The sequence below is a fragment of the Gavia stellata genome, chromosome 11 (genome assembly GCF_030936135.1).
Source record: "Gavia stellata isolate bGavSte3 chromosome 11, bGavSte3.hap2, whole genome shotgun sequence".
NCBI lineage: Eukaryota > Metazoa > Chordata > Aves > Gaviiformes > Gaviidae > Gavia > Gavia stellata.
The window spans coordinates 18726239-18737597 of record NC_082604.1 but is presented as its reverse complement, the minus strand read 5'-3'; the positions used below and the strand labels follow the sequence as shown (position 1 = coordinate 18737597).

At 42.0% G+C, this 11359-nt stretch overlaps 1 protein-coding gene across 1 annotated transcript in view; it reads right to left on the bottom strand.

Moving 5' to 3' along the window:
- Positions 1-9904: 9904 nt before the first annotated feature.
- LRCH3 (leucine rich repeats and calponin homology domain containing 3) overlaps positions 9905-11359 on the bottom strand; it is a 62265-nt gene continuing 60810 nt past the window's right edge. Inside the window, exon 23 of the mRNA XM_059822502.1 lies at positions 9905-10184. Coding sequence (XP_059678485.1) covers positions 9984-10184 — 201 coding nt within the window. The 3' untranslated portion in view covers positions 9905-9983. The remainder of the gene's footprint in view (positions 10185-11359) is intronic.

The following is an 11359-nucleotide window of genomic DNA, read 5'->3' as shown; positions in this document are numbered from 1 at the left end:
AGAAAGGGGATTTGCATCAAAGCAGTGAGAAATGCTATATCCCCCAAAGTGCTTTATGGAAATGTGACAGCTAGTGGGAGGTAATCCTGTTAACAGCCCAGTAACTCACCTGCATGGGACACTCTGCTCCAAGACCCTCCTCTGCAGACCCCAAAGCACTGGCTGTGGCTGAAGCGCTGGTGTTTGCTGTGGTGCTGAGTAAGGCAGGGAGGCCAAGTCACCCACACCTGGGCTCAATCAGCACTCTCCCTGCTGTGACTGCCAGCATTAGGTCAGCAGGGGGAAAACCGCTGACAGTTTGCAGTGTAAACACGAGGGCAGTCAAAGCATGCAGGTTTCCATTTCCACAGTCCCGCAAAATGTCAGCGCATAGACAGAATAGCTCCAAATACCTTCTGACCGAGGGAAGGAACAACAGCAAAAGACAGCTGGCTGCACTGCCTGCAGGAGCTGGTCTGTCATGGCTGTACCCACCACCTTGGCCACTGTCTCTGCGCAGTGATATGAGGCAGTAGGCAGGGAGCGAAGCTGCTGGGAAGCAAAGTGATGCTTTTTTAACCAACAGGGGAGCCCTCTTTCCTAATACAACCATCAATCACATGCAGGTCTGTGCACAAAGCAAAATTAGCCCTGTGGTTCAGCTGGCTGGTTTCTGACACTCCCATGCAGGAGGGTAAGCTCAAACCATACAAAGTCTGCTGTGCTCTTTGTGACCAGCCTGTGCTGGCCCCATCCAAACAGCCTCGTGTCCAAGCTGAACTGTGCCAAAAGCTCTAAAGTTCAAATGATATGACTGAAATCACGAGCAAAGCGCCTTTGGTTCAGATCTCTCTCTGAACAGGAGAGAGGGGACTGGTGCCCAACTACCACGCAGAGTCGATTGTCAAGGGAGTGCTGGTTGCAGACGCTCTAGGCAAACTTGTGTTAGAACTACTGGTATTACTGCTGCTGCACTGCCGCTCACTTGAAACCAGAAAGCATTCCTGTTCCAGCACTGGTACCGAAGCCGTGAACACATTCGCTCACTTTCCGTGGTCCCCAGGCTGTGGTAAGGACAGGGATCACTCCAGTCCGATGCTGGCAGGAGCTGAGCCAGGACTGTGCTTACACCCCACGTCTGCACTGTGGCTCCTTATTGCAGGAGGTGCCTCAGAGCAACCACGAGAGTTATGCTCCTAATTTTAACTCTTCTTTTTCATGCGCTGCTGACTTAGTATATTTAATTTAGGACTAGTATTTTCCATACGTGGTGGGTGTTAACAGGTGACCTGTTTGGATGGAGGGAATGAAGTTTGATCATAAACTCTTCAGAGGTTTTGAGCTAAGGAAAAAGTGGGACAGAACGTAGGGGCAGTAAATCCCCACTGTATCGAACTCTAGGCATGCGTTAGTAATACAACCAACTGAAATCTGAAGCGTGGCATCGGCTGGGCTTTGCTTGATTTTCAGCAGAGAATAAAATATAATTCTGAAAAATCCTCTGCATCCAGGGATTCTGCCAAGGCCAGGCTCCCCTTCAAGTCCCAGTTCCTGACGCCAGCGTAACAGCACTTGTTTTTATGGTACATCAAGTCCCTGGAGCTGCAGTGAACAAGCCAGTAGGAAGTTAGCACACTGCACTGGATCGTGAAATAATTCACAACTTCTATTTTGGTGACTGGTATCTCAAAGAAGAAAAACCCAAACAAACCTAAACCCATAAATTGCATGGGCACAGCAGTATGCTTCCAAAATTAGGAAGCTCCGTGTCTGTGTGTACAGGCGAAGGGGTCCTTTTTCTTTCAAAGATGACATAACAAAAAAAAAAAAAAAAAAAAAGCAACAGTAGAACTGGGTTTGCTAGTCCAGTAAGGTGGGGAGTGCCAAAATCGCTTATAGAGTCCCAACATGTGCATCCTGGCCACTGGGTGATCCTGTGACAGGGACAAAGGTTTTTAACCTGACTGAACCCCTGCGAGCTTACGCCTCCCAGGTAAGAACAGCACAGCCTTGCCTGGGGCCCGTGGCCACCCTGCCATCCATCCGCCCAGCTCCTCCAGCCTCCTCTGCCGCACCAGCCCGATCCAGAGGTGCTCCTCGCCTTACCTTGCTCAGTCAGAAACCGCAGTGGAGTTCTGTACTTGGCAGCCATACAGCGAGAAAAAGCGATGGGAGCAGAGAGCGGTGTCCCAAAACCCGGCAGTTTTGAGGAACTTTGCCAGGGTTGGCACTGTTTGTTTTTTCCAGCTATGGAGAGATGGGATCAAAATGCACATGCATGATATTTTCTGCAAGGAAAACCAGAAATCAGAAGCCCTTTGGAGAAACTGGTTTTCTGGGAGGTAAGTGGAGAAGAAATGTTGCAGATTGAGGAGCTGGTTAGGAGGAGGCTTTAGACTGAGAGGAAGAAATGAACACCAGGAGAGAGCTGGGGAGCCCTCACGAAGGCAGGAACGGAGTTGTCCCAAGTGACTGATGGAGTCACCAGGAGGTCAAAAAAGGACGCTGAAGCAGCTTGGTGAGCAGGGAAAAGTACCACGGGAGTATGCAGCGTGTATGAAGTAGGGAGGGTTTGTGGATCTCTGGCAATTCCTAGGCCTTGCATTACTTTATTTTTAAGAAATAAAAACTAGCTATGAGGAGGGAAGAAAAGAGGAGTAAACATTTTGGCTAATAAGAACAAACCTTTCAAATGCTGCAGGGGCATGAAGCAGGGGGTGCAAGTTTTACAGATCAAACCCAAGATAGGATAAAGCCAAGCAAAAGACAAGACCGGTAAGCAGCCCCAGTACTGGAAGCAGCAAACTCCCCAAACCTAGAATGTACATTTTACTTTGAGAAGGAAAAAAAAAAAAAGGGGGGGGTGGGGAGGGCGGAGCAAAGGATTCTGTACAAAATTGCTGCTTCTCAGCATTTGGGGAAGGTTAAAAATATCCCCCCAAAAAAGCTGCTGAGGTGGCTGCAGAATGTGTGTAAAAATGCTGGAATTTTTCCATCCTGGTTAACTATGAAAACTAGAGAAACAAACCAGGTCCATTAACTGCCAACTGCGATGATGGGGAAGGGGAATAAACACCTGACATGGAGGATGTGACATTCATTGAGGCAACAGAAAACCAGCAGGAAGAATACTGTAATTCATGTAAGTTTTAAAACTTTATTTCAAATTACCCATGGTTTCCTTTTATATTGTCAATGTGCTAGAAGTTCACACTACTGGCAGAATACAGGCAATTTAAAATAAAGCAAACAATATTCAGACACATTTATATGTAACAGACTTAGAAATTAAGGAATGTATTTACAGACATACAGCATGGGATGAAGCTTTAAAATCCTTTACTCTATTAATTACATGTTTACACTGTTTTCAGAAATAACAAAATTAGATCACTTTGTAAAACATCACAATATCTATACAAAAGAATTTTTTAGATGTCCAAATTCACCTTAAAAGTCCTCTGTTTCTAAAACATTTTTTCAAAGAACAATTTATAGTCATAAAAGGGTAAAAATACCATTTGCCATTGTGTCACTACCAAGAAGAACAGAGGTGTTCTCGGCACTGTAAAAAGTCATCTGTGATTTGTTTTAAGCAGGCCACCGAGGTCGGGGCCTTTACGAAAGCCTCCCCCTCCACAAGGAGGAAGACGCAAACCCCGACTGTTTTGCCCCGACCACCCCAAAGCCATCAGGGACTCCCAAGCACCCAGGCCGCTCCATCTCGAGCGTGTAACCTTGCTGAGCCTCAAATGCGGCTCAGTGCTCGAGGTGGCTTGAGGAAGGATGGTGACACAATGGAGTCAGTGTACGAACACCAGCAAGCACAAAACACTCCGATGGATTCCTCCCACATCCTCCAACACAAATGCCCCAGAGAGGAAAGACAATTGCCTCTTTGCTTTAACGTACAAAATAGAATTTTATACATGTTTTCTTTAAAATATTCTTTTCACGGGACACAACAAAAATTGCACATAAATACACTGAAAAATCCCAACCCATTTTGCAAAACACAACTGAAGTTGGTTTTGGTAGAATACATTAAATAAACCATATGATGAAGCTTCAGGTTTGTATTTTTGTCCAAAACATCTGGTCAAGATTTAGTGTTTGCCAGCACGAAAAGACAGGATTATAAACGTCCAACTAACATGAACACATACGTTGAAACTGCCAGAGCAAACCGTTGCCTAGAACAAAGTAAGCGATACTGGGGATGCAACCCCTGCCCATCCGTGCAAACATTGCTCCTCACATGAACTCAACTGCTGTGCGTACGCACTGCCCGTTACAGAAGAGTAGCTGTGTTAACCAGATACAATAGGAAATGGCCATTTCTTGTGTTCACGCTCAACTCACCACCCCATTAATGCCTAAAAACTAGTATTAATGAAATGTGAAACTTCCACTAATCTGAATACTGTTAAGTTTCATTTTCCCATTGGACTGGAGCAAACAATTCCCTCACAATTCCGTGAAGGGAATGGTTTTCTTAAAATGGGAATATTTAAATAGTCCACAAAGGGTGCACGATATTAAAAAGTTAACATGCCCCTGTAACAATACAAATGACTTAATGTTGAAAACTAAAATGAAGTCGGTGCCCCCCTCTTTCAAATTATGTGCAGAGACAAACATACAAGAAACACTTGTGGTCTGTACTGTTGGCTGCAAGTGGCAGAATCTTCCACTCAGCAAACTACAGCAGAGACTTCAGACACCTTTATGTAATCCTTTAAGAATTACCAACACTCCTTGCAAGTGAAATTAAGTGAAACACAAGACCTACTTAAGGAGGAAAGTATGTCTGTATGGGGCTGCTCTCTTCCTGTGTGTATTGCAAATTATTGGCATTTTTATTTCTTGCAGGGCTCAGGGCAATGTGCTTACCCGGTAGGGAAAGGTTTCTCTTTTCAGCTGTGCAGTTTTAAATACCCTTCAGGCATTCTTCTCCACTTGCAACATGATCAGCCAATGCCAGTAAGAAGCAACTGGAATAATTATGTGAAATAAGGGATTCAACGGTCACCACAATGGACCTTGAAAGAAATATATGAAGCAAAACAGAGTGGAAACAAAACTGCAAATTAAAAAAGGGAAAAATCCAGCTAAGAGCAGTCCTTGCCAGCGTTCCCATGGCAGGTTTACTTCAGCAAAAGTGACTTTTAGCTAGCCTGTTCCCATTTCTTCTCCTTCCTTTATCCCCATGAAATCCTCTTAGTGTATTGTGCTCCAAATACATCCCCAGATGCAATACCTCTGATGCCTGAAGTTGGTCTCAGACCCCATGCACCATCTATTAGTAGCATAACGTTCTGGGATGCTTTAAAATGGCCAAAACCTAACAAAGGAACTGCATGGGTGAAGAACTGGATTCTGCAAGGTCTTTCTGGGGAAAAAAAATGTAATTATTATAAGTGATCTGGTAGTGAGCTTGGCCTCCTCACCAGGACCAGAGCACACAGAGCTAGTCTTTGTTTCGCAGGTCAATTTTCCAGCAAAATGCAAAACTTGTCAGCTGCTTCTCCCATTTCTGTATATTGAATTTCCATTTTTATGTTAAGGAAAGAGGAAGTAAGTAACAGTAGTTTTGTAAAACCGGTGCATCTCTACATAAATCCCAATGATAAAAGGCTTTATTTATTAAAGCCTTGTTAAACCCACAAATAGAAGCTACCTTTTGCAACAGATTGTTGCTTTGGCAATACACAGCCCAACTGTGGAAATTCAGTAATTTTGTTCTTAAAATGATGAATTTCTCAGAGGCTGGGACACTCACCAGGGTTGGCATGTCTGCATGGGATGCTTCAGCCCCTAATAAATATATTATTTGATAATGGGTTTCTAATGATTAGCATGGCAAGCTGTGATTCTTCACAATGCAGTGAAAATACATACACGGTTCTTGATGACATCCAGTCATCCTTTGACAAAACTACTGAGTAACCAACACATCCCTACATGACCAGAAGGGGAGGTGAGAGGAGGTAGGAGATCTCCCTCCACTGATGTTGGAAAAATTTTCAGATAAAGACATGTTAAAACCCAAACAGAAAGTAAACCCAGCAAGAATGCTAATGTGATTAATACAATTTGAACAGTTCTGGTTTAGTATCTTTTACTAAGATGTTTCTTGCAGAGAAAACATGCAGTATTTTTTCCCCTGGGAAAAAAAAAATTAATCCTTTTTTTTTCCTTTAAATTTTAAGTAATGAGGACATGCCAACACAAGTTACAGCTGCATGAGGTTCAACCCTGTTATCAAGCACTGCAGGTTAAGACTGTGTGTTGCAATTTTTTTTATATGTAATAGAAATAGCTGCTGTTCTTCGGAAGCAAAGAAATTCCCTTTCTTTGAACCCTGCGGGGAAGGAAAGAAATTTCATTCCCCATGTGCCCACTGCAGCAACATCCTTTTTTTTTTTTTTTACATATGAATTCCTCTAGGAATTGCTTTCCAAACTGTACACCTGTGTCTTCAGTCTACAAGGTCAGTTCTACGGCTGGCTCCAACAGCCAGCCACTGGAATTCCCTGCCCTCCTCCCAATGGACTCTACTTTTTTTAAATAAGGGGCGAAAATATTGATAATAAACCTGTTATTGGAAACTGTTGTGATCTCCAAAAAAATGGAGAAATGAAGTAAAACATTCCTGTCAGGAATCACGGAAACTCATTTCCTTAGAACAGAGCTCTGTGTGTTTGGATGCACTGCATGGGCAGTAAAGTCTTCACGTCCTTCTGCTTAGCCAAGGTAACCCAAAAGTCCCGGAGGTCTTTACACAGCAGACAAGTGGTGAAGCTGCTGCTGCTTTGGGGGTGCCAGCTCCAGGAGCGCCTGGACAGTCACAGCTACCTGTGTCAAACCCTTCTCTTCTAAAATATGTAGAGGCAAACATAATTGCTCCTGAATGGGGAACAAAACAAAGACAAAAACAAAATGGATGAAAACCACTCAACTGAAAAGAAAAAAAAATTAAGCAAAAGGTGACTGAAATATGAAATGTTATGGACAGCTAGCACACACACACACAGAGGTATGAAATGAAATTTCTGCTTGTGACTAATAAACCATGAATTTGACTACTCAACGGAGGAGGCCTTGGGGTAATCCTTGTGTTTGTTTATCAGAAAATTGTATAAATAAGAATTTGAAAAAGGATTGTGGGAGAAGTGGGGAATAGTAAGTTGTCCTCTATCTCTGCCCACACTGAAACGGCAGCAGTTTATGAAACCAAAAGTAGATGAACTTGAGGGGGACAGCTTTGCTTCAACATGATGGATGACGGAAAGGAACCGTGGCTTCCTTTCCGAAACACAACTGCCTTTTTGAGGGAGCACTCATGCAGCAAGCCTGTTTAGCTATCAAATGTGAGGAAAGACCTGCTTTAAAGCAGAGAATGAAATACTAGTGTGTGCTATGGAAACACTGTGCAACAAGTCTAAGAGAAAATGTCAAAAGTAATTCTCATCTCATGAGACACACTGCCCATCTGAAGTCCTTCTGTCTGTATGTGTGTGCTGATCTTCATGATTACAAAATTCCTTAGAAGGCATGAAAAAGCAGAAAGCACAAGTTGTTTTATGGAAGAAAAAGAAAAAAAAAAACCTTGCTTCTACATAGGACTGAAATAACCTTGATTATAAATGTAGAAAATGCCATTTCTCCTGGTCAAGACAATGAGAAATTGACAGTATATTTATAGGCAAATATCCATCCTATGTTATGTGTGAGTCACTACTCCTCATTTATCTTCCAGAAGTACACCTGCTTAGCAGGTTACCTCCAAAATCATTCTAAGGAATAAGAGTAATACGCAAAATGCAAAAAAGAGGTTTCAAAGTGTTTATTAATAAAAGTTGTGCTATTCCCAGTCTAAGATGGATTTAAAGCCTCATCCTACGTAAGTCCTTGGCACATCCTGGCCATTCTCACTCCGCAACAGTCAGGATACATGTCCAACAGTTCTCTGTGTCTGCAGAAAATAACCAAAGTGTGTCCTTCCTATAGAGCTACAGAGATTATTTTTCATGTGTTATTTCCACAGCAACCTGCATTTCTCCACTTTTTGAACCTTTACTGATTTCTGATGTTAAAGAAATCCTTCAGCATAAACAATGACAGCCAACACTCCTCCGGCAAAGCTCAGAGCAGAGAGAAAACAAATGAACCCAGACTGAAATTCTCACAGTAAGCCATATGATCATATGATCTTCCAGCAAATTCATGTTATTTTGAAAAAATTGTGCTTTTTGAGAAAATACTTGTAAACTTGAGCAAATATGCCTTATCTTTTTTCTTATGTATGCAAACAGATAACGGGAAAAGCTTTGGAATGACTCCATACCACAGACGGTCATGACAAACAAAATTCAAAAACTGGAAGGCACTGTTAGTGTAAAACCCCTTGCAGCTTTCATCACAGTGTTCATTAGAAGAAGTTAAGAAACATAGGAACTGAGTTCATTTTAGTTCATACCAGTAAGCAGTGCAAAAATAGCTTATTTAAAAATAAAACAATCTCCTCCTATCAAAGGTCCCCTCTTTCCTCAAAAATGTTTTGCTTGGACAGAACCCTTTGTGTGATTTGGAAAGAGGGCATCAACTCCTCTACTTGCTCCTTTATCACATACTCACTTTATGTTAAAAGAGCTTGTGAGATCCATGTACACATAACACATTTTTACTGGTAGCGACCACATTTGCAACTAAACTCCTGTGTATCTTAAACTGTGCTTCAGAGTTGTTGCCAGGTTAATGTCAGAATGCTAACACCACTTCAACCGGGCTGACAAGCCATTTACTGTATTTTCAGATATAACAGAAATTTATTTGAAACACATTTGGAACAGTCATTTTACTTAACACTTACCGTCACTTGTCTCTGAGCAGAGTTCCCTGAATCAATCTACACTCTGAGGAGACATGGTCTTCTACACATCATATGGGGAGTACCCTGAAGTTCTGAGGTGTCCCTGAGACATTAAAGCATTAAAGCACCAGGATGCTTTTCCTGGGGACGGAAAAGCTTTGAAGCTTTATGGAAGACTACCTGAGTTTTGTAAAACAGTCAAGAGTGATCATGCAGCCAGGACTTACATTTCTGCAATTGTATGATACAAAGGTTTCTGAAAATGACATGGTAAGAGGAAGAAGGGAATAAGCATGGAACAAGCACGGGTTGCAGCACCCACAATCAAGTGGCAACTCAAGAAGTTTCTGTTAAGTTTTATCCAGAGCACAGTAAAGTGCTATGACATTCTCTGGCATCTGATAGAATTTTAAAGATTTTACCTTCTGTGCCAGAAAACGTTTCTCTCAAAGCTGTTGAAGAGCTCAATTTTCTGAAAATGTCCGGCTTGATCTGTTCTGAAGCTCAAGTAGCTTAGGATTCTCTGACAGTTATTTTACAAATCCTGACTCAAAGTAATACACCAGAGTCTGCAAATATGAGAAATCAAATGCTCTCAGAAGCAGGATAAGGAAAAAAATATCAGTAACAAAGTCCTGTGGACAAAACTTACCAGACCATGTCTCCTAAGACTGTGAGATCTAATCAAGAACACTGATGTTGAAAAAAACACCTTTGCATTCTTTAACATTTTTCATCGGATGATCCTTAAGCAATTACCAAAGTGGGTGCAATTCCCATTATACAGATGGGGAAACTGAGGCACAAACTGACAATGCAGTTTTCCCAGTACTACATCACTCGTCAGCAGACTATAGCATGCACCCTAACCTCAGTCCCTTGCTCTAGCCCACGGACAGCACTTCCTCCCTTGTAAAAGCATTATATCTGCTACATATGACACAGCAAATACAAATGTGAATTATGTCACAGATGGTCATGTGGGTGCACCAATGTGTTTGCACATTGTACTTGCCACCTCTGTCCCATCAGTGGGAAAGAAAGCACTTCATAGAGTCTTGACAAATACCAAAATCCTTTCCCAAGCACTGAAGTGATGGAGAGAGGAAGCAGCAACACTATCCTTTGGCTAGAGAAAAAAGACCCAGCGATAGAACATACAGAGCGTTAGCATTAGAGTACAGTAAAACACCACAAAGCCCCAGAGCTGAATGGAAAGGGAGACAAGACTGGATTCTTCTGAATCTGTCCCCAGGGAAAGAAGAGTCTCAACCGTTCTTTTAACGCTGAGGTTTAGCTGAAGAATGTCAGAAGGGGAACAAAGATTGTCCTGTCCAGAGTGTGTGAGCAGGAAGGGAAAACAGAAAAAAAAGGTCAGTCAGTTAGCCATAGCAACATCCACGAAGCAGTCAGTCATCAGACATCTCAGATATAACCTACATGTTCGAGAAGCGTATCACAGCTGGTTAATTCTCACAAAGGAATCTGCAAGACTCCCACTGCAAAGAACTTACTTAATGCAAATATTTACTGTTCAGTGAGGTGTCTGTCACCTGTACAGCTTAAACATGTAACTATTCTTTGTTGTTAAAAACATAGCAGTTTACACATGATTTAGTGAAAACCATTTTTCGCCAGGGGGAATGAAGAGGCTACAGGTTTCCGAGATGCTGTTGGCACTGAATACTCACCAAAGCTAAGTCTCCACATATATCTTAGTTAATGAAAACAGTAGGACAAGGGATTATTTATGTGTAACTGATGCTTGAATGCAGTATCCTGCAGAAATATCTATTACTAATTAGAGTTTAAGTGTTCTGTAACTATTCCCACTGTGTATCTTTTTCCCTCCCTTTCACACAGGTAACTGCTGTAAATCAGTGCAATCTAGATGCACATATCAATCTGTTGAACTGTCGGTTTCTTCTGATGCAAGGGCTTTAACTATCAAAGTCCTATAGAAATAGCTGCTCCCATGTGGTGCCTGTGATTAGCATTTTCTAAAAGTAGCCTCCTCTTAGAAGGTAAGTATTTCTACATAGATCCATACTTTCAGAAAGCCTTTTATTTTTGTAATCAGAATTTAAATGAAAGGAAATACCTGCAGGCATCTTTTCAAGAAAAATATACTAGGCTGCCATGCCATTCTTGCGTACAGATATCTTATGTTCACATCTCAGTAGCTATGTAATGTAGACATGTGAAAGCAACTTTAGAGTTCAGGTGGGGGTATTTCAGTAAGTTTCCCCAGAGACACTCTCCTTGAACTCTTTCACATTAAAGCAAGAAATATGAGAAAAACAGGAGGGTCCTAGACAGTAGGTGTAGCAGATGTAGCAGACTGGGTCTATAGGGGACTTTCGTGAATGGCTTTTTTGTTTGTTTTTAAATCTGGGTCATTTCAGTGATCTGCTCTCTACTGCAATCCCATAAAAATTACATCTTCATATTTCAGGGAGCTATAAATAGGGAAGCTGGGATGGAATTGAACAATTTTGCCCCAGA